The sequence below is a fragment of the Pelobates fuscus genome, chromosome 7, assembly GCF_036172605.1.
Source record: "Pelobates fuscus isolate aPelFus1 chromosome 7, aPelFus1.pri, whole genome shotgun sequence".
NCBI classification, from domain to species: domain Eukaryota; kingdom Metazoa; phylum Chordata; class Amphibia; order Anura; family Pelobatidae; genus Pelobates; species Pelobates fuscus.
In genome coordinates this window covers 6,498,710-6,523,072 of record NC_086323.1, presented here as the reverse complement: position 1 = coordinate 6,523,072, position 24,363 = coordinate 6,498,710, and the positions used below count along the sequence as shown (strand labels likewise).

General features: G+C 43.3%; 2 protein-coding genes across 2 annotated transcripts in view; one reads left to right on the top strand and one right to left on the bottom strand.

Annotated features, from left to right (window-relative positions):
• Positions 1 to 6,755, bottom strand: part of CFAP57 (cilia and flagella associated protein 57) — a 78,603-nt gene extending 71,848 nt beyond the window's left edge. Inside the window, exons 1-2 of the mRNA XM_063427649.1 lie at positions 6,642 to 6,755; positions 844 to 1,024 (exon numbers count right to left, since the gene is read on the bottom strand). Of these exons, the coding sequence (XP_063283719.1) occupies positions 844 to 1,000 (157 nt within the window). The 5' untranslated portion in view covers positions 1,001 to 1,024; positions 6,642 to 6,755. The remainder of the gene's footprint in view (positions 1 to 843; positions 1,025 to 6,641) is intronic.
• A 111-nt stretch (positions 6,756 to 6,866) lies between these two features.
• Positions 6,867 to 17,988, top strand: EBNA1BP2 (EBNA1 binding protein 2). The gene is made up of 10 exons (XM_063427143.1): positions 6,867 to 6,930; positions 9,055 to 9,141; positions 10,902 to 10,985; positions 11,077 to 11,243; positions 12,776 to 12,899; positions 13,010 to 13,099; positions 15,133 to 15,208; positions 15,483 to 15,576; positions 15,679 to 15,850; positions 17,239 to 17,988. The coding sequence occupies exons 2-10, from the start codon at positions 9,067 to 9,069 to the stop codon at positions 17,287 to 17,289; spliced, it is 933 nt and encodes a 310-aa protein (XP_063283213.1). The 5' UTR covers positions 6,867 to 6,930; positions 9,055 to 9,066; the 3' UTR covers positions 17,290 to 17,988.
• The last annotated feature ends 6,375 nt before the right edge of the window (positions 17,989 to 24,363 follow it).

The window sequence follows — 24,363 nt, the reverse complement described above, 5'->3', positions numbered from 1 at the left end:
GCACAAAATTCCATATGTGACAGGTGTTAAAGGAGATGCTCAGCCTCGAGTATCCCTTTAAATCAAGTGGGTTTTCTTAAAGGGATCCTATAGTGCCAGGAAAACAAATCCGTTTTCCTTGCACTATAGGCCAGTCGAGTTAAAACCCCTTCAGCCACTTACCTGAATCCAGCGCAGATGTCCCTCGGCGCTTGATCAGGCACCGCCCACGCTCCGCCCTCCGCCGCGCGTTAGTCCTCTCCATAGGAAAGCATTATTCAATGCTTTCCTATGGGGAAAATCTGACGCTGGAGGTCCATGAGGATGTCTAGCGTCAGATAACGGACCAAAAGTCAGTTTGGATTCCGGAAGCCCTCTAGTGGCTGTCTGTTAGAACAATGCATCCCTAAGTGCAAAAGTGACACAGTATCCACACCACTTCAATTAGCTGAAGTGGTCTGGGTGCCTACAGTGTCCCTTTAATCTCCAAATATGAGCATGGATAGGTCAATCAATGGCTTCTTGTATGTTGCCCACAATATAATTAAAATATGAATATAAGGCACCTGTTAGACTTGACACCTCCTGCTTTCTGCCAGACACATCACTGTGCCACTCTCCTCTGAGTACCGTGCCAGGTAAACCAATCAATCAATCGATCGATCAGACTGTCAGAAAATATGATCTAGTGAGGCTTTGAAACATTACACAGCCCGAGACGTGGCTATTCGTGGTCTGGGAGATGGGCAATGCCTGCAACAATTTCCCAACATGGCCACTAATAACCGGGCTACTGGGGCATTTAAAATACATGATTAACAACAAGTGAAGACACAAAGAGAGATAAATAATAATTAGCGTTACCTGGTATGAATTGCTGCCATTTCTGGTCTACGTTATATTTGACGCAGTTATTCCCAGATGGGAAAACAATAGTCTGTTCATCGAAGTAACAAATGTTGTTATTGACTTGAGATCGGAGGCCGAAGATACAGTGAGACTGAGCCACGATTACGGACATGATGGGCAATCAGACCACTAATCTCTAGAAGAAAGAGCACAGGGTCAATTAATGATATGAGGCAAATGTTTTTTGACGGACATTGATTGTTATAATATATTCTATGTTAAATGAAGTACATGTAATAAATGATAAAATCTCATCCCTACCTTTAGTATATGACAGCATCCTTCAGCCATATACATGCACCTTGGGTCAGTGCTGGAATGTGACAGTCTCTATGGTTTCCCTGCTTCACTCCAAGCACAGCTGCAGCAAAGACCATAGAGACTAACTGCCGGTTTTCAGTCTGACCCAAGGCGGTATGTATATGGCTGAAGGGTCCCGCCATATGCTAAAGGTAGGGATGAGATTTTTCATTTTGTTTACATACACTTCATTTAACGCAGAATTTATAAATGGGAAAAACACATCCCTATCTTTAGTACATGAGTGGATCCTTCAGCCAGATACATACACCTTGGGTCAGACTGTTTAAAAACCTCTATATAGTCTCTATGGTCTTTCCTTGCACAGTGCAGTTCAGACCCATAAACCCAACCTGTCGCCCCTTTATACCCAGTAACGGACACAAACTGTACTCTCTTTATAACCAGTAACGGACACAACCTGTACTCTCTTTATAACCAGTAACGGACACAACCTGTACCCTCTTTATAACCAGTAACGGACACAACCTGTACTCTCTTTATAACCAGTAACGGACACAACCTGTACTCTCTTTATAACCAGTAACGGACACAACCTGTACTCTCTTTATAACCAGTAACGGACACAACCTGTACTCTCTTTATAACCAGTAACGGACACAACCTGTACCCTCTTTATAACCAGTAACGGACACAACCTGTACTCTCTTTATAACCAGTAACGGACACAAGCTGTACCCTCTTTATAACCAGTAACGGACACAACCTGTACTCTCTTTATAACCAGTAACGGACACAACCTGTACTCTCTTTATAACCAGAAACGGACACAACCTGTACTCTCTTTATAACCAGTAACGGACACAACCTGTACTCTCTTTATAACCAGTAACGGACACAACCTGTACCCTCTTTATAACCAGTAACGGACACAACCTGTACTCTCTTTATAACCAGTAACGGACACAACCTGTACCCTCTTTATAACCAGTAACGGACACAACCTGTACTCTCTTTATAACCAGTAACGGACACAACCTGTACTCTCTTTATAACCAGTAACGGACACAACCTGTACTCTCTTTATAACCAGTAACGGAGCCAACCTGTACCCTCTTTATAACCAGTAACGGACACAACCTGTACTCTCTTTATAACCAGTAACGGACACAACCTGTACTCTCTTTATAACCAGTAACGGACACAACCTGTACTCTCTTTATAACCAGTAACGGACACAACCTGTACTCTCTTTATAACCAGTAACGGACACAACCTGTACTCTCTTTATAACCAGTAACGGACACAACCTGTACCCTCTTTATAACCAGTAATGGACACAACCTGTACTCTCTTTATAACCAGTAACGGACACAACCTGTACTCTCTTTATAACCAGTAACGGACACAACCTGTACTCTCTTTATAACCAGTAACGGACACAACCTGTACCCTCTTTATAACCAGTAATGGACACAACCTGTACTCTCTTTATAACCAGTAACGGACACAACCTGTACTCTCTTTATAACCAGTAACGGAGCCAACCTGTACCCTCTTTATAACCAGTAATGGACACAACCTGTACTCTCTTTATAACCAGTAACGGAGCCAACCTGTACCCTCTTTATAACCAGTAATGGACACAACCTGTACTCTCTTTATAACCAGTAACGGACACAACCTGTACTCTCTTTATAACCAGTAACGGACACAACCTGTACTCTCTTTATAACCAGTAACGGAGCCAACCTGTACCCTCTTTATAACCAGTAATGGACACAACCTGTACTCTCTTTATAACCAGTAACGGACACAACCTGTACCCTCTTTATAACCAGTAACGGACACAACCTGTACTCTCTTTATAACCAGTAACGGACACAACCTGTACCCTCTTTATAACCAGTAACGGACACAACCTGTACCCTCTTTATAACCAGTAACGGACACAACCTGTACTCTCTTTATAACCAGTAACGGACACAACCTGTACTCTCTTTATAACCAGTAACGGACACAACCTGTACTCTCTTTATAACCAGTAACGGAGCCAACCTGTACCCTCTTTATAACCAGTAACGGACACAACCTGTACTCTCTTTATAACCAGTAACGGACACAACCTGTACTCTCTTTATAACCAGTAACGGACACAACCTGTACTCTCTTTATAACCAGTAACGGACACAACCTGTACTCTCTTTATAACCAGTAACGGACACAACCTGTACCCTCTTTATAACCAGTAATGGACACAACCTGTACTCTCTTTATAACCAGTAACGGACACAACCTGTACTCTCTTTATAACCAGTAACGGACACAACCTGTACTCTCTTTATAACCAGTAACGGACACAACCTGTACCCTCTTTATGACCAGTAATGGACACAACCTGTACTCTCTTTATAACCAGTAACGGACACAACCTGTACTCTCTTTATAACCAGTAACGGACACAACCTGTACTCTCTTTATAACCAGTAACGGAGCCAACCTGTACCCTCTTTATAACCAGTAATGGACACAACCTGTACTCTCTTTATAACCAGTAACGGACACAACCTGTACTCTCTTTATAACCAGTAACGGACACAACCTGTACTCTCTTTATAACCAGTAACGGAGCCAACCTGTACCCTCTTTATAACCAGTAATGGACACAACCTGTACTCTCTTTATAACCAGTAACGGAGCCAACCTGTACCCTCTTTATAACCAGTAATGGACACAACCTGTACTCTCTTTATAACCAGTAACGGACACAACCTGTACTCTCTTTATAACCAGTAACGGACACAACCTGTACTCTCTTTATAACCAGTAACGGAGCCAACCTGTACCCTCTTTATAACCAGTAATGGACACAACCTGTACTCTCTTTATAGCCGGGAATGGACCCAACCTGTACCCTCTTTATAGCCGGGAATGGACCCAACCTGTACCCTCTTTATAGCCGGAAATGGATCCAACCTGTACCCTCTTTAGATCCAGGAATGGACCCAACCTGTACCCTCTTTATAGCCGGGAATGGACCCAACCTGTACCCTCTTTATAGCCGGGAATGGACCCAACCTGTACCCTCTTTATAGCCGGAAATGGATCCAACCTGTACCCTCTTTATAGCCGGGAATGGATCCAACCTGTACCCTCTTTATAGCCGGGAATGGACCCAACCTGTAGCCTCTTTATAGCCAGGAATGGACCCAACCTGTACCCTCTTTATAGCCGGGAATGGACCCAACCTGCACCCTCTTTATAGCCGGGAATGGACCCAACCTGTACCCTCTTTATAAAAGGGAATGGACACAACCTGTACCCTCTTTATAGCCGGGAATGGACACAACCTGTACCCTCTTTATAGCCGGGAATGGATCCAACCTGCACCCTCTTTATAGCCGGGAATGGACCCAACCTGTACCCTCTTTATAAAAGGGAATGGACACAACCTGTACCCTCTTTATAGCCGGGAATGGACACAACCTGTACCCTCTTTATAGCCGGGAATGGACACATAATGCTCAGGGTGGACCCTTCCAGACCCCCCATTATGCTCAGGGTGGACCCTTCCAGACCCCCCCCCCCCATAATGCTCAGGATGGATCCTTCCATCCCCCCCCATAATGCTCAGGATGGACCCTTCCAGCCCCCCCATAATGCTCAGGATGGACCCTTCCAGCCCCCCCATAATGCTCAGGGTGGACCCTTCCATCCCCCCCATAATGCTCAGGGTGGACCCTTCCAGTCCCCCCCCCCCCATAATGCTCAGGGTGGCCCCGTCCAGCACCCCAATAATGCTCAGGGTGGACCCGTCCAGCCCCCCCATAATGCTCAGGATGGACCCTTCCAGCCCCCCCATAATTCTCAGGGTGGACCCTTCCAGCCCCCCCCCCATAATGCTCAGGGTGGACCCGTCCAGCACCCCCATAATGCTCAGGGTGGACCCGTCCAGCCCCCCCATAATGCTCAGGATGGACCCTTCCAGCCCCCCCATAATTCTCAGGGTGGACCCTTCCAGCCCCCCCCCCCCCCCATAATGCTCAGGATGGACCCTCCCAGCCCCCCCATAATGCTCAGGGTGGACCCTCCCAGCCCCCCCATAATGCTCAGGATGGACCCTCCCAGCCCCCCCATAATGCTCAGGGTGGACCCTCCCAGCCCCCCCATAATGCTCAGGATGGACCCTCCCAGCCCCCCCATAATGCTCAGGATGGACCCTCCCTGCCCCCCCATAATGCTCAGGATGGACCCTCCCAGCCCCCCCATAATGCTCAGGATGGACCCTCCCAGCCCCCCCATAATGCTCAGGGTGGACCCTTCCCAGCCCCCCCATAATGCTCAGGGTGGACCCTCCCAGCCCCCCCATAATGCTCAGGGTGGACCCTCCCTGCCCCCCCATAATGCTCAGGATGGACCCTCCCAGCCCCCCCATAATGCTCAGGATGGACCCTCCCAGCCCCCCCATAATGCTCAGGATGGACCCTCCCTGCCCCCCCCATAATGCTCAGGATGGACCCTCCCAGCCCCCCCATAATGCTCAGGATGGACCCTCCCAGCCCCCCCATAATGCTCAGGATGGACCCTCCCAGCCCCCCCATAATGCTCAGGATGGACCCTCCCAGCCCCCCCATAATGCTCAGGATGGACCCTCCCAGCCCCCCCATAATGCTCAGGGTGGACCCTCCCAGCCCCCCCATAATGCTCAGGGTGGACCCTTCCAGCCCCCCCATAATGCTCAGGATGGACCCTTCCAGCCCCCCCATAATGCTCAGGGTGGACCCTTCCAGCCCCCCCCATAATGCTCAGGATGGACCCTCCCAGCCCCCCCATAATGCTCAGGGTGGACCCTCCCAGCCCCCCCATAATGCTCAGGGTGGACCCTTCCAGCCCCCCCATAATGCTCAGGATGGACCCTTCCAGCCCCCCCATAATGCTCAGGGTGGACCCTTCCAGCCCCCCCCATAATGCTCAGGATGGACCCTCCCAGCCCCCCCATAATGCTCAGGGTGGACCCTCCCAGCCCCCCCATAATGCTCAGGATGGACCCTCCCAGCCCCCCCATAATGCTCAGGGTGGACCCTCCCAGCCCCCCCATAATGCTCAGGATGGACCCTCCCAGCCCCCCCATAATGCTCAGGATGGACCCTCCCAGCCCCCCCCCCATAATGCTCAGGATGGACCCTCCCTGCCCCCCCATAATGCTCAGGATGGACCCTCCCAGCCCCCCCATAATGCTCAGGATGGACACTCCCAGCCCCCCCATAATGCTCAGGATGGACCCTCCCAGCCCCCCATAATGCTCAGGATGGACCCTCCCAGCCCCCCCATAATGCTCAGGATGGACCCTCCCAGCCCCCCCATAATGCTCAGGATGGACCCTCCCAGCCCCCCCATAATGCTCAGGATGGACCCTTCCAGCCCCCCCATAATGCTCAGGATGGACCCTCCCAGCCCCCCCATAATGCTCAGGATTCTCACACTTTGCTCACCCGTTGCAGCTGGCAGTCTGTCTCCCTGAACTTGCTGTGGACACTGTTACCATGGAGACAGACGCTCAGCAGACAGGGGGTGCGGGGCATCACGGGACATGTAGTCCTGCCGTGGTTTCTGGCAGCCATATTGTTAGCGTCCTGTGGCACTCTGCTGTTATGTGGCCCCTCATGTTGCTAGGCATGCCGGGAAATGAAGTCCTTTCTTAACACGTGACCTGGCGGCCATCTTTAGCGGAAGTGGAACTTGTCACTTCCGGGAGGTCACACGTGGAGAGCGGTGCAAGCAGTGAGTATAGAGCTCGGGGAGGAATGGGGAATCACTCACTGAGTCTGCACTCCCCGGAGTGGGGTGTCTATAGCACAGTGTGAGTCACTCACAGAGTCTGTACTCCCCGGAGTGGGGTGTCTATAGCACAGTGTAAGAATCACTCACAGAGTCTGCACTCCCCGGAGTGGGGTGTCTATAGCACAGTGTAAGAGTCACTCACTGAGTCTGTACTCCCCGGAGTGGGGTGTCTATAGCACAGTGTAAGAATCACTCACTGAGTCTGCACTCCCCGGAGTGGGGTGTCTATAGCACAGTGTGAGGGTCACTCACTGAGTCTGTACTCCCCGGAGTGGGGTGTCTATAGCACAGTGTGAGAGTCACTCACTGAGTCTGTACTCCCCGGAGCTGGGTGTCTATAGCACAGTGTGAGGGTCACTCACAGAGTCTGTACTCCCTGGAGTGGGGTGTCTATAGCACAGTGTGAGAGTCGCTCACTGAGTCTGTACTCCCCGGAGTGGGGTGTCTATAGCACAGTGTGAGAGTCACTCACTGAGTCTGCACTCCCCGGAGTGGGGTGTCTATAGCACAGTGTAAGAGTCACTCACTGAGTCTGTACTCCCCGGAGTGGGGTGTCTATAGCACAGTGTAAGAGTCACTCACAGAGTCTGTACTCCCCGGAGTGGGGTGTCTATAGCACAGTGTGAGAGTCACTCACTGAGTCTGCACTCCCCGGAGTGGGGTGTCTATAGCACAGTGTAAGAATCACTCACTGAGTCTGCACTCCCCGGAGCTGGGTGTCTATAGCACAGTGTGAGGGTCACTCACAGAGTCTGTACTCCCTGGAGTGGGGTGTCTATAGCACAGTGTGAGAGTCACTCACTGAGTCTGTACTCCCCGGAGTGGGGTGTCTATAGCACAGTGTGAGAGTCACTCACTGAGTCTGCACTCCCCGGAGTGGGGTGTCTATAGCACAGTGTAAGAGTCACTCACTGAGTCTGTACTCCCCGGAGTGGGGTGTCTATAGCACAGTGTGAGAGTCACTCACAGAGTCTGTACTCCCCGGAGTGGGGTGTCTATAGCACAGTGTGAGAGTCACTCACAGAGTCTGTACTCCCCGGAGTGGGGTGTCTATAGCACAGTGTGAGAGTCACTCACTGAGTCTGCACTCCCCGGAGTGGGGTGTCTATAGCACAGTGTGAGAGTCACTCACTGAGTCTGTACTCCCACGATGGCCTGTCTTCTCCCAGTGCTGTCATTATTGAAGGGGCTTGATCGTGCTGTTAAATGGCCGTAGGGCACTACTTTGCCCCTGAAGACACATGGCCATCATTTTCCCCTGAGTGCATGGGTCGCCTAACGGGCAACCTCAGCGTGCGGATGTAGTTCTGCCACTGAGGAGATCTGTCATGTTACTGGAAAATACACCACTGAATCAATAATCGAAAATCACCTGTAACTTCTATTAGTGTCTTATTGATCAGGTGGTGCTCTGTGTCAAATGCCAAACCTTTAATATCCCAGGTCCGTTCTAGCACCGCGCGGCGCACAGAAAGCTTCACAATGAGAAATAGAAACATTGGGAATTCTGTTTAAATACAGTTTTATTTGTTTTACCTTTTTCCCCTTCCAGCCTACGCCATTATTATCCGACTGGGAGTTTGCTATGTATAAACCATTACATAACTCTTTTATACGGTTTTATTCTTCCAGTCCTGTCAGACAGACTGTGTTTACAGGAACAGTTTGACCATTTACCTGGGTCCTGCGAGCGGACACGGGCTGTACAGGTTATTCCAAATGGCTGAGAGTGATCAGTTGGTGCTCTAAGCCAGAGATGGGCAACCTCCAGCTCTCTAGATATTCTATGCTACATCTCCCAAAATGCTCTTATAGCCATAATACTTGCAAAGCATCAGGGTATATGTAGTCCACAATATCTGGAGTGACGAAGGTTGCTTACCTCTGCTTTAGCCACTGAGCTCCTGGCTCCATAACCACTATCGTGAGCTGTCGTTTTTACAGTGCTTGGAAAAATTGATAGATAATCCTCAAATGTACCCTTCTGTTTACCTACTTAATGTTAATGATGTACTTTGTGGAACAATACACAGCGCTCAGATTGTATGTTATGTTTATTTCCAGATTTAAGTGACCATGTCAGACTTTGAAGATGATAGTACATCCGCATCGGACTCTGACTTTGATCCATCTGAGTTGACTGATAAAGAGGTAACTGACATTTGCAAATTACTGAACCGTTTGGTCATGGGCGGTTTCTCTCTTGCTGGGGACATTGTGATATTCGTGACTGCTGATTCTCCTGTCTTGGGGAAGTGCTGTAGATATTTAGGATTCAGATCCAGGTGGTTGGATCTAATAAAACATAGCTTTTATGTAATTAATCTGAGATCTCAAGCAGTCTGAAGGCCAGTTTAAAGCCTCAGTGGGACATAGTTGACTTGCCCTATATCTAAGCAAGCAGTTTGAAACATAGAATGTGAAGAAACATAGAAACATAGAATGTGAAGGCAGTTAAGAACCATTCGGCCCATCTAGTCTGCCCAATTTTCTAAATACTTTCATTAGTCCCTGGCCTTAGTTAGGATAGCCTTATGCCTATCCCACGCATGCTTAACCCCTTAAGGACACATAACATGTGTGACATGTCATGGTTCCCTTTTTTTCCAGAAGTTTGGTCCTTAAGGGGTTAAACTCCTTTACTGTGTTAACCTCTACCACTTCAGGTGGAAGGCTATTCCATGCATCCACTACCCTCTCAGTAAAGTAATACTTCCTGATATTATTTTTAAACCTTTGTCCCTCTAATTTAAGACAATGTCCTCTTGTTGTGTTAGTTTTTCTTCTTTTAAATATAGTCTCCTCCTTTACTGTGTTGATTCCCTTTATGTATTTAAATGTTTCTATCATATCCCCCCTGTCTCGTCTTTCCTCCAAGCTATACATGTTAAGATCCTTTAACCTTTCCTGGTAAGTTTTATCCTGCAATCCATGAACCAGTTTAGTAGCCCTTCTCTGAACTCTCTGTAAGGTATTAATATTCTGTTACTAGTAGTCATGTTTACGTAGTGCACATGGTCTGTAGCAAACTGGGAGTAGATTGTGAATCGGAGCTTTGCGGTCTTTAGTCCTTTATTAACAAGTCACAATTCACTTGCAGGGTTATTCTTTGAAGTTTAAATGGTACTTGGCCTTAAATTAAAATTCACTTTGAATTTCTGACAATTCTTACGTTATTAGATTAACCTGTTGGTGTTAAACTCTGCAAGTCCCATGTGCTGAGCTGGGCTATAGATACTGTAATATTCCATTGTTTAGTTTTATATCAACGAATACATTTCGATATATCATTCATGTACATCTATACTTTCTATCCCCAGAGAACTTGCAATTTATTGCACTCGTTACTTTATTCTTAAACAGTCTGTTACTGTGATTTCAGTTCTGTCAGTTTTCTGACTCTGAAAACATCGAAAAGCTATAATTCAGCTTCGAATTCAAAAAAGTTTAGTTACATTTGTATTTATATATATATATATTTTTTTCTCTACTGTCTCTTCCAAGAGTTGAGAATGATTGCTTTATTTAACATGCAGGGCTAATTACAGCAATGTAATGCAGAAACAAAGATCCCATCACTTGTACATACAAATCTTAATATATTCTGAGTTGGATCAACATGGTAAAAATGAAATCATTAATCTCAAATGTGTGTCAGTGTAGCAAGTGGGGCCAGCAATGCGAACATTAAAATGCTGCTGTTGCATTATAGGTCACTCAGCAGTCGAGTTCTGTAAAGAGAGCGATTCTGATCAGGAAGGAGCCAGCACACACGGTCTTCATTGTGAGGTCTGGCTCCGAGGGTGCATATGGCACAGTCCTGCCCATCCAGATAGAATTTATAAATCCAACAGTCCAGCAATCCTTGCATGAAGTTTAAACACACCATATCTGTTCTCTTTTTCTCGCAGCTTCAGCAAGCATTTGCCGAGGGGAAACTGAAGCCTGGTTTAAATGTGGTACTGGAGGGTAAAAGGAAAGCTTCCAATGATATAGTAAGTAGCATCTATCTAGTGGCTTCTATAAATACCTAGTCCATCTAAGTGTGTAGTTTAAACCTTTAACCATATCTCCCTTTCTCTCTAGTCCGCTTTGAAGCAGAGTTTAATAGATCTGAAAAAAGACATGCCCTGGTTGGAACGCCTGGATGTTACCACAGCCCCCGTGTCCGAAATTCCAGAACACAATGGAGAGATGACCCCAAACTCTGACAATATTAATGCAGAGGACGACTTCCAGAGAGAGATGTGTTTGTGAGTGCATGAAATGGTGATGAGGTTGTGCTAGTTACTAAATGGTCTGGTTAAATGAATGCTTCATCGGTAACTCATAATATAAACATTATCTGAGTGGTGGTTCTTTTCTCTTAAATTATGACATGATTCGTACTTTAACTGCGCCAGCCTTTATATCAGACACCATACATCCAGCATGGTCTAACTAATCTCATGGGAAACATAGAAACATAGAATGTGACGGCAGATAAGAACCATTCGGCCCATCTAGTCTGCCCAGTTTTCTAAATACTTTCATTAGTCCCTGGCATTATCTTATAGTTAGGATAGCCTTATGTCTATCCCACGCATGCTTAAACTCCTTTACTGTGTTAACCTCTACCACTTCAGATGGAAGGCTATTCCATGCATCCACTACCCTCTCAGTAAAGTAATACTTCCTGATATTATTTTTAAACCTTTGCCCCTCTAATTTAAGACTGTCCTCTCGTTGTGGTAGTTTTTCTTCTTTTAAATATACTCACCTCTACATATAGACGTCTTTATTAAAGGTTTCACTGGAAGGCAGCCATTAGAGGTGGATTGAACCCGGCAATGGAAACCTGGTAGTTTCTACAAAATGTTGGTGTTTTACATTGTAGGGTTAAGATGACAGGACCGCTACACTCAGACATTGAGATACATAACTGAGATGAAGTGGTCTGAGGGATATTAGTGTTCCTTTAAGCAAATGCCAATCATACACTGCATTGGACTCCTGGTGCTGGATTGTCATATTAAGGATCACTAAAATCACCCAGAGCACTCCATTTCAGGACTATTGCACCCAGACTACTTTCCTTCAAGGGTTACCTACGCCTCTAGTGGCTTTTCCTACAGACGGCCACTAGAGGTGCTATCACTGCACTGACCAAGCAGCAGCTTACAGGAAAGTATTGGATTCAATGTTTTCTTATGAGACCATTGGATTGCATCATCGACTGATCAAACCATGTCTCCTTACTGAGCTCACAGGAGACAGAGTGGTGATCAGGCCAAGGGATTCTCTGCACTGGGAAGGTGGGCTGTAAATGGATAAGGACAGGTGCATTATGGCTCTTGAGTTCAGCTGTGTGTTCCTTTAAACACAATGTGATCTAATTGCATCATTCAAACTTTAAGGACATTAATCTTTTTATCTAAATGAGGAATAAACTGCTCTTCATCTAATCCAAGGCTAGGTAATCTTTGGCACACCAAATGTTGTGGGCTACCTTTCCCTCTATGCTTGTACAGCCATTATGCTGGCAAAGAATCATGGGAGGTGTAGTCCAAAACATCTGGAGTACCGAAGTTGCCTATCGCTGATCTAAACCATTCACTGTGTTAAATGGGCTTGTGCTCTCCATTTACAGGTTATGCATGTTTTGCTGATTACCTTTAGGTTGTCTGTGTGTATTTTATTTATTTTTTTATAAAGAAAATGTCAGTTTAAGGCACTGAAAATTGGACGAGCTCCTGTTTATAAAATCTTGTTAGTTATTTATTTTTCTCCGTATCTTTATTCTCAGTTACCGGCAGGCACAGGCTGCTGTGCTCTTTGCTCTTCCACGTCTCCATAAATTGAAAGTTGCCACCAAGCGACCTGATGATTACTTTGCAGAGATGGCAAAATCTGACCAGCACATGCAGAAGGTAATATTGTAACAGCTTACTGCGCTGCACTAATCTCCCATTTTATTAAGAAATGCTCTACTTGTAGAAATCATTGCATTTGGCTTCAATTTTGTTCCATTAATTCTCAGGTTCGGCACAAACTTCAAGCCAAACAGACTGCGATGGAGAAATCCGAGAAGGCTAAACAGCTGAGAGCACTGAGGAAGTACGGTAAAAAGGTAAGTTATTGCCAAGTGAAGCTGTTTTAGTGAATGATGTGTAATGCTGGATCCAGAGGATCATAGGGTGAAGGCTGAGATTGGCGGAACCCTTTAGGCTGTCTGAGCATCACAAATCTTCCAGGGTGTTTACAGTGAATTCAGGCAGTGTACCTCTCCCCTATCCCCTGGGATTCAGATGTCTCTCATTCCTTGTGGACTTGATGTTTCTGTAAACCTCTAAGCGGGTTGGATCCCAACGTACTGACTATTATTATTATTGGTATTTATATAGTGCCAGCATATTCCGTAGCACTACACAGTATTATCAAAGGGGGGAATTGAAACAATGAATGAGACCATTACAAAAACTTACAGGAACAATAGGTTAAAGAGGGCCCTGCTCAAACGAGCTTACAGTCTATATGAGGTGTGGTGTAAAATCCAACAGAACAGGAGATGGCAATCAAATAAGGCGGTAGTGAAGCAGAGTTGGAGAAGAGAGTATAGGTATGTGAGGTAGAGGCTACTCTGGGAGGCCATACGTTTTCCTAAAGAGATGGTTTTTAAGGAAATTTTTAAATGATTGAAGACTAAGGGAGAGTTTGGTGGTAGGCAGGATATTCCAAAGGAAAGGAGCCACTCGAGAGAAGTCCTGCAAGCGTGTGTTGGCAGTACGGGTGCGAGCAGCGGACAGGAGAAGGTCATGGGCAGAGCGGAGAGCCCGAGAAGGGGTATACCTGCGGATCAGTGTAGAAATATAGGAGGGGATAGATTGGTCAGTGCTTTATAGGTGTGGATTAGTACCTTGAATTAACTCTTATAGGATACAGGAAGCCTATGTAAGGACTGACAGAGGGGAGAGGAGCGACAGGAGAGGAAAATCAGTCTGGCGGCAGCATTCATTACAGACTGTAGTGGGGCAATACGACTTGTCGGAAGACCTATTAGGAGAGAGTTACTATAATTCATGCGAGAGATTTCTAGAGCATGGACAAGCTCCTTGCGCAAGAAAGGGGCAGATGCAAGCTATGTTTTTAAGGTGGAATCTACAGGATTTGGTAACAGACTGGATGTAATGCTCAAATGTGAGGCCTGAATAAAGTATAACGCAAGGATGGGCTGATGTGGGTACCACTCACTTGAAAGAAGAGTGAAAGGGGAGATAAGTATTAGGAGGAAAGACAAGGAGCTCAGTTTTAGAAAGATTCCGTTTCAGAAAGCGGGAGGACATCCAGTCAGAGATGGAAGAAAGGCAAGCAGTGACACATTGCAGGGGAGAGGTCCAGGGAAGAGAGGATATATCTGGGTGTCATCAGCGTACAGATTGTAGTGGAATCCAAGAGAGGCAGTATAAAGAGAAACTAGAAGGGGACCAAGTACAGAGCCTTGGGGGACTCCAACCGAGACAGGATGGGGGAAGGAAGTATCATTAGAAAAGGAGACACTGAATAAGTGTTGGGAGAGATAAGAGGAAAACCACAAGAAGTCAGTCACAGAGACCGAGTGATCAATGATGTCAAAGGCAGCAGAGAGGCCAAGAACAATTGGTATGGAGTAGTGGCCTTTGGATTTAACTGCGATTAAGTCTTTAGTAACTTCGATAAGCGCAGTCTCAGTAGAGTGGAGAGGGCGGAAGCCAGACTGAAGAGGGTCAAGGAGAGAGTTGGAATTGAGGAAATGAGACACACGGGTAAAGACAAGTCTTTCCAGAAGCTTTGATGAGTAAGGGAGCAGGGATATGGGACGATAGTTTTTTTTTTATGATGGGTACAACAGTAGCATATTTAAGGGCAGCAGGGACAACACCGCAAGACAGAGCAGTTGAAGATGTGCGTTAAGGAAGACACAAGACAACAGGAGTGAGATCTGATAAGGTGAGATGGGACAGGATCAAGCGGGCAAGTGGTGGGTCAAGAGGAAAGGAAGCGCATTGAAATGTTATCAGTGTAGATGGATTATAACTGCAGGTTACATGGTGCTTGGAGGATTAAGTGTTGGATTATAGTTATATTTTTTTTTTCTTACACTGGTTTCTTGTATTTGACTTTTAGGTACAAACAGAAGTCTTGCAGAAGAGACAGAAAGAAAAATCAGCAATGATGAATCAAATCAAAAAATACCAGAAAGGTAAGAATCAGGAACGTGTGAGTATAAGGGACGGCCAAAAAACTAATTCAAGATACATGTATAAAGTTAGACATTCCAGCAGCAGACATACAATTCTAAGTCTGTTTAATTATTAGGTTATACTCCTGTGCCATCTGCAGGTCATATAAATGACAAAACACCAGTTTCTAAAGCGGTTAATTCCTGAATGGCTTTTTCTCCCATGCATTTTTTTTTTGTTGTTGTCTCTCGGAGCATTTTGTCATTAAAACAAGCTTATTAAATGTCTCTCCAGGTTTCTCAGATAAATTGGACTTTCTTGAGGGTGACCAACCTCAGAAAAAAGGTGGTGAATCTGGAAAAGCACCTCTTCAGAAATCAAAGAAAGGGTAAGGAACATTTTGATCACTTTTTTTTTTTTTTTTTTTTAGCTGATTTAATGATCTGTGCCATTGTATATATTTATTATTATTATGTTGTTGTTTTCCTAGCCCGAATGCAAAACGTCGTTATAAAGATGAGAAGTTTGGCTTTGGTGGAAGGAAGAAAGGTTTGAAGAGGAATACTAAAGAGAGTGTAAATGATGTGTCCAGCTTCCGTTCCAATGTGGCCCATGGAAAAGGTCCTCACAGGCCCGGCAAGAAGGGCGGCAAAAATGCCAACGTAAGTAGGCAGAACAAGGAGGGATCGCGTTTTTAGTAGAACTTGTGCACAAAGGCATTTTTTTTTTTTCCCCAAAATTAAAATTTTGCTCAGAGTGTTAGATGCTCTTCGCGTGGTGGTTTGGTTCAACAGAACGACATTAATGAAAAACGATTTGGAAAATATTCAGAAAAAGCAAAAGGATGTGTACTGCAAAATACATAATAATATTGGTTCACAGGTCAAGAGAAAATTTAACCAACAGAGGGGGGAAAAGTGGAACAGTAAATAAAATAAAAAAATACTATCTATCAGATGTAAAAAAACAGATCAAACTCTCGGGAGAAACCTCCCTTTCTCAAGTCTGAAGCATTTCTGAGCAAGACGACACATAGAATTCAAAGTAGAGTTGTGATACAGGGGTTAAAGCGACATGGTGCAGATAAGACACAGGTTTGGTAGAAAATATACACCATTCTCGCAGAGTGTCGTAAATATCTTGTGTGAAGGTCACAGTGAGGGGGGAGAGGGAGGAGAAAAAACAAGCAAACCATGCAGAAGATGGTGCTAGAAGGGGAGAGTATTAATATTAAGAATGCATGAGTTACAGGATATGCATGAAGGCCTATATTCATCTCACACTCACGTGTACATATACACTACTTGTAAATATGTATATACATATAAATACAACCAAATGCACAAATATATGTACACATACATAAACCCATATATATTTTTATATATATATATATATATATATATATATATATTATTATAACATTTGTGCATTTGGTTGTATTTATATGTATATTGCAGTATGAACTTGTACATATACACTACGTGTGTGTGTGTTTATGCTGGATATAGGCCTTCATGCATTCTTAATATTAATACTCTCCCTTCCTAGCACCATCTTCTGCACGGTTTGCTTGGTTTTTCCTCCCCCCTCACTCTGTGATCTTCACAAGATATTTACGACCCTCTGTGAGAATGGTGTCTATTTTCTACCAAACCTGTGTCTTATCTGCACCATGTCGCTTTAACCCCTGTATCACAACTCTACTTTGAATTCTGTGTCGTCTTGCTCCGAAATGCTTTAGGCTTGAGAAAGGGAGGTTCTCCCGAAAGCTTGTCATTAATAAATTGTTAGTGCAATAAGGTATTACAGGATACGAATTTAATCTATTTTTTTATTTATTTATTTTTTTGTACATTTGCATCCCTGGGCTAATATGGCTACAATCTCTACTTAAATATACAGCATATAAATGTAGATTATTTATTTTTTTCTGCTCCTTTTTCCCCTCTGTTGGTCACTTTTCACTTGATCCATGAATAAAACCAGCATCTAGAGGTTGTCCCCTAACGATCAACCATCTCATAATTTTTTTCCGTCTTTGTTTCAGAAAAGACCCGGTAAGAAGGTCAGGCAGAAGATGAAGAGCAAAGGCAGATAATCGGTGTCTGTCTTGCGAGAGAAGCGCAGTGTTTTACCCAATTCTCTCCCTCCCCTTCACCCCATTTTATGTAACAAGCTCTCTTTGTATAAAGCACCTCAGTGAGATCCTCCTTCTCCAGCGGACAATGTCCATGTGGATGAGTGACCTGGAGATTCACACGTTCTGTTTCTTTTTACCAGCGCGTCTTTTCCTTCCATATTGGGACTGTTGCTGTCAGTCTGCCTCACTTTTACTATCAAGAAAACGTCATGCACTCACTAGTTCAGCATTGTGCATGCAGGCACGTTTTGTGTGACCGCCCATTAAAGAACAGAGATGGGCATTTGCTGTTTATTGTTTTATCAGTCGTACGCAGTGACTGGTCTGGATTCATTCCGTGTCTCTGCTCCCATATTGCCGAGCGGGGCAGCAAGCAGCGTGAAATGGATCGCTTACCATTGTGGGAGTGTGGATATGTGCAGACTCTGCAGCTAACTTCTAGTTTATTCCTCTTCCCTAATGTCAGAGACTTAAAACTAAAATGCAGCTGTCTATATTGTGACTGCAACCTGCCCGCATGTACACATTATGCGATTACTATAAAATGCCCTGCGTGCTGTATGATAGGTATACCCGGCATACTTTAATTCTTATTACATTGGTTTTTGTTTAACATGTTTTGATTCTGGAAGAAATCAGAGTAAAATAGGATAATTTCACGTTCTATGTTTATTTTTTTTATGTGTGATTGACTCCAGTAGTTTTGGTTAAATGGTAATCACTGCCATGCGAGGTAAAGTAAAACAGACTGCAAATAATTTCATTCTGGAAAATGCTTGTGTAAAGAATGCAATGAGATCTCATAATGTCAGACAGCTCTAGAATTGCCACTTCATATTAAATCGTTTTACTACAGGTTTTGTGTTTTTCATACTGTAGCAAGTTAGGTTGAGCAGTAGTTAGTCAGACAATTGTACAGCCTGACCTAACACAACTGCTCAGCAGATAAGTCACACTTGGGGGAAATTAGAAAAAAAATCGTTTATGGGGGTTCCTGTCATGGCCAATGTCCTGTGGTGTGTATATGTGTGTGTGTGATATATATATATGTCTGCCTACCAGTGTTTTACTTATCCAGACAATCTCCTGGCTTGTAGTGTGCGGCTCGGTATATATTGGTTGTTTTTAGGGCAGGATGATGAAAAATCTTTAGGAACTTCGCTGAACAAACAAAGTTAATAGACTGATCTCATGTTGCTGACATTGCCATATGTAGTGTTGGTTTATAGAGGGTACAGTGTGAGTTTGTTCTTATGTGCTTTTGGTGTATAGTGGAGGTTAGATAGCAGATGTGTATACAGTATAAGGGGGGGGGGGGGGTGTGCTACTGCCCCTGTGGTGGTTACTGTTGCAAATCATAAAATTCACAGATTCTTCTAAATTAGTTCAGCGTGTTTTTTTAGTAACAAAGTTGAGATTTTACAAAAATACCAAATCTGGTTACAGAAGATGATAATGGGGTTCGTTCTTCATTGTTGTATCTTATTGCTTAGATGTTCATGTCAGATTGTCATCATGGATGTATTGAATTTGACGTCTGCATACAATACTTTTACATGTTGTGTGCAGCTGTAAAAGTATTCTGTTTTGTTTCAACAAAAACAGAATCTGAGGACAGGTAAAAGTTTAGAGAAGTTTTGTAGCTTGCTCTTTCATTAGTCCTTGCTCAGGCCTCAAATATTTTGCAATTTGTGCCAATACAAAGGGAACTGCCGCCATTTGGATATCAGACTGATCTCACCCATAAAGGCAGTCCTGAATCAAAATGGCGGCAAGTTCTCTCTGCATGAGAGATACAGCAACCCTGGACAATCATTTCGGTCTTCTTAGGGCCTCGGCGTTGAGGTGTAGCTGGTATCCTTCTAGGCACAGGGTCCACTTTTGGATTACCATTTTAGCTTAGGGAGAGCACAAGCTAATGTACTGCAACAAAAACAGAGAATATTGGAACTCTGAGAATGGGTAAAAGCTCAGTAGCTTGCCGTTCAGTTAGTCCTCACTCAGGTCTCAAATGTATTTACAAACTAGTCTCTTAAGGCTTGCAGGACCTGTGCAGTCTTATTTCATATCAGCAAGTGTTAAAAAGAGAGCCACAGACATGTGTTTAGCCAGAATAAAACGGGATATCCATTGCAACACTGTAAATACATATTAGTATATAACAAAAAGTAATGATAAAAACAAAAGTTGGCATTTAGTGATTATCAAAAGAAAAAAAAAAACAGCGTGAGGAAGACAGACTGATCTATAAGATTAGCCTGAAAGAGGCTAAGCAAGTTTTAAGAGCTTCCAAATCACGCAGTCAGTACAAAAAAAATATAAAGGGGACAAAACATTTTTTTTTTAGATACATAAATGAGAAGTAAAGTAAAACAAGGATTAGTTTGATTAAAAACAAAAGAAGGAAGGTATGTAAGAGGAAAAGGGTCTAGCTGACTGCCTCAATGAATATTTTTGTTCGGATGAAAATGAGGGAAAGGGGCCTCAGTTACATGTTTACAGAGGAAGAGGTTCTGTTTCAACTGTCAAAAGTAAAGACAAATAAGTCAATGGGACCTGATGGAATACACTCAACGCTATTAAAAGAGCTTAGTGGTGTACTAGCGAAACCATTAACAGATTTATTTAACCAATCATTGTTAACAGGAGTAGTCCCAGAAGATTGGAAGTTAGCGAATGTTGTGCCCATTCACAAGAAAGGTAATAGGGAGGAGTCGGGCAACTATAGGCCAGTAAGCCTTACTTCAGTAGTGGGGAAAGTGATGGAAACCATGTTAAAGGTTAGGATTGTTGAACATCTAAAAACACATGTATTTCAAGATCAGAGGCAACATGGGTTTACTTCAGGGCGATCATGCCAAACTAATCTTATTGATTTTTTGATTGGGTAACTAAAATTATAGATCAGGGTGGTGCAGTAGACATTGCTTACCTAGATTTCAGTAAGGCTTTTGACACTGTTGCACATAGAAGGCTTATCAATAAACTGCAATCTTTGAGTTTGGATTCCAATATTGTTGAATGGGTAAGGCAGTGGCTGAGTGACAGGCAACAGAGGGTTGTAGTCAATGGAGTATATTCGAAGCTTGGGCTTGTCACCAGTGGGGTACCGCAGGGATCTGTACTTGGACCCATTCTCTTTTTAATATTTTTATTAGTGCTATTGCAAAAGGTCTTGATGGTAAGGTATGTATTTTTGCTGATACTAAGATATGTAACAGAGTTGATGTTCCAGGAGGGATAAGCCAAATGGCAAACGATTTAGGTAAACTAGAAAAATGGTCAGTGTTGTGGCAACTGACATTTAATGTGATACATGCGTCTTGGACATGAAAACCCAAGGGTGATAGTCCTCAACATCTGTGGAAAGGGATTTAGGGGTGATTATTTCTGATGACTTAAAGGTAGGCAGACAATGTAATAGAGCAGCAGGGAATGCTAGCAGAATGCTTGGTTGTATAGGGAGAGGCATTAGCAGTAGAAAGAGGGAAGTGCTCATGCCATTGTACAGAACACTGGTGAGACCTCACTTGGAGTATTGTATGCAGTACTGGAGACCGTATCTCCAGAAGGATATTGATACCTTAGAGAGAGTTCAGAGAAGGGCTACTAAACTGGTTCATGGATTGCAGGATAAAACTTACCAGGAAAGGTTAAAGGATCTTAACATGTATAGCTTGGAGGAAAGACGAGACAGGGGGGATATGATAGAAACACTTAAATACATAAAGGTAATCAACACAGTAAAGGAGGAGACTATATTTAAAAGAAGAAAAACTACCACAACAAGAGGACATAGTCTTAAATTAGAAGGAAACAGATTCAAAATATCAGGAAGTATTACTTTACTGAGAGGGTAGTGGGTGCATGGAATAGCCTTCCAGCTGAAGTGGTAGAGGTTAACACAGTAAAGGAGTTTAAGCATGCGTGGGATAGGCATAAGGCTATCCTAACTATAAGATAATGCCAGGGACTAATGAAAGTATTTAGAAAACTGGGCAGACTAGATGGGTCGAATGGTTCTTTTCTGCCGTCACATTCTAGGTTTCTATATTAACCTTTTCTATGCCATTAATAGGGATTATTATTGGTATTTATATAGCGCCAACTAATTCCTCTGCACTTTACAATATGATGAAAGGGGCAAATTTACAATAAATTAGACAGTGACACAGGAACAATAGGTAGATGAGGGCCCTGCTCAAACGAGCTCATAGTCTAGAGGATTACCTGGTACAGTGGCAGAACTAACACCTAGATGGCCCTGGTGCTAAACATGTATTTGTTTTGGGCCCCTTTTATTAAGCAGATTTGGTCAAAAGGTAGATCTTGCTGCTGTCCAACTCCAATGCCTTGCCAGAAGTAGATTTTATGTTTATATTTTTCATGTGTCCGCACTGTTCGATAATCTGTGTTTTGTATTCATTTTAACCCCTTAAGGACACATGACATGTGTGACATGTCATGATTCCATTTTATTCCAGAAGTTTGGTCCTTAAGGGGTTAATCTTTACACAGTGCCAATTTTCAGAAATAATGTTTTGGGGGTGCCCCGCAATTCCCATTTCATCACTGCCTGTGAATCAGTGTTGGCCTTGTAATCACGCACCTACCCCAGTGATTATTAAGGTACGCACTGCAATCACCTTGCTATCGGGTTAATCTCAAACATGCGCTCACCAACTACTTCAAACCAACAATCCTCAACTTGCTTCAGGAGAGTCCTTTATTTTCCTGTCATATAGTGGCAGTAGTAAAGTGGGATTTGAATTTTTTTTTTTAAATTAAATAGATTGAAATAATCCTTCCGTCTTGCCTTATAAAATTAGAAGCTTCACTTCTCCTTAAGTATTTTCTTGCCCCATCACTGGGATGGACGAGCGGACCACAGGAAATTAAGTTTGGTGAGGTGCATGTGTTGCTGCAAGGGGGACCTAGTCTGATAGCTCTCTAGGTGGTGAGCTGATAGACCCTGCTCTGGTGGATGTTACTGTGCAAGTAACTCTGGCTCCATTTTATGCCAATTGTGGCAACTGACATTTAATGTGGATAAGTGCAAGATAATGCATCTTGGACGTAAAAACCCAAGGGCAGAGTACAGAATATTTGATAGAGTCCTAACCTCAACATCTGAGGAAAGGGATTTAGGGGTGATTATTTCTGATGACTTAAAGGTAGGCAGACAATGTAATAGAGCAGCAGGAAATGCTAGCAGAATGCTTGGTTGTATAGGGAGAGGTATAAGCAGTAGAAAGAGGGAAGTGCTCATGCCATTGTACAGAACACTGGTGAGACCTCACTTGGAGTATTGTACACAGTACTGGAGACCGTATCATCAGAAGGATATTGATACCTTAGAGAGAGTTCAGAGAAGGGCTACTAAACTGGTTCATGGATTGCAGGATAAAACTTACCAGGAAAGGTTAAAGGATCTTAACATGTATAGCTTGGAGGAAAGACGAGACAGGGGGGATATGATAGAAACCTTTAAATACCTAAAGGGAATCAACACAGTAAAGGAGGAGACTATATTTAAAAGAAGAAAAACTACCACAACAAGAGGACATAGTCTAAAATTAGAAGGACAAAGGTTTAAAAATAATATCAGGAAGTATTACTTTACTGAGAGGGTAGTGGATGCATGGAATAGCCTTCCAGCTGAAGTGGTAGAGGTTAACACAGTAAAGGAGTTTAAGCATGCGTGGGATAGGCATAAGGCTATCCTAACTATAAGATAAGGCCAGGGACTAATGAAAGTATTTAGAAAACTGGGCAGACTAGATGGGCCGAATGGTTCTTATCTGCCGTCACATTCTATGTTTCTATAACCATTTAGGAATAATATAAACCTTTATCACATTAATCCTACCAATCCATGACATAAACATAGTATTCCATCCTTTAAGTGTATCATTCATCTCTTTCAATACGGCCATAACATTTATTTCCATTATGTTATTAACATCCGGTGAGATTTTAATTCCCAAATAATTCAATTCTATATCTGTCCATAAAAAAATCATAGTTTTGCTGCATAACTGCTTTAGATGACTCATCTAAATTGATACCCATGATCACAGTTTTATCTGTGTTTAATTTGTAGTTAGAAAATATTGAGTAAACATTAATCACTTCCATTAAGGCAGGCAGGGATTTATGAGGGTCCGTAAGTGTCACCAATATGTCATCCGCATACATACAACTCTTTATTTCTCCCTTAGAAATAGGATATCCCTGTATACTGTTACTTTCTCCTATCTTAATTGCTAATATTTCTATTGTTAAAATGTAAAGCAAAGGTGACAATGGACATCCTTGTCTGGTCCCATTACCAAGGGGAAACCAGTCAGCACAAATATGTTGTCCAATAGTTCTGGCTATAGAGGAACTATATAAAGCTTTAACTGCCCTACACAACTGTTCTCCAAAGCCATATAATTCTACGATCTGCATCAAAAAGCCCCACTCCACCCGATCAAAAGCTTTTTCTGCATCTAAGGTAAGGATAACTAATTCTTTATGTTCTTTTTTAGCCAAATCTAAGATATCAATTACTTTCCTGATGTTATTTACTGAACTACGTCCAGGGACAAATCCCACTTGGTCTTTAAAAACAACTAATTCAACAACTTTTTTGAGTCTAGCAGCAATGATGGATGAAAAAAATCTTTGTGTCTGTATTAATTAAAGATATCGGCCTATAGTTTTTTTTTACATATGAAGGAAGAATATTAGCCGCAAGAAATTCCGCTGGGCATTTGGCCAGCCTAATAAAGTTATTGAAAGCTAAAGTCAATTCCGTTACGATTTTATTCTTAAAAGTTTTATAAAAGGATTCCCTAAACCCATCGGGTCCTGGGTTTTTTTTTCTTTTCTTAAGAGCGTCAATAGCTTCTGCGACCTCTGATTTCTCAAGGGCTCTATCACTTCCTGTTGTTTTTTATTAATAGTAGGTATATTAAGACCCTTAATAAAATCTGTCAAATTCCCTAATTTAGTATTATCCGCACTATTATATAAGGCTTTGTAATA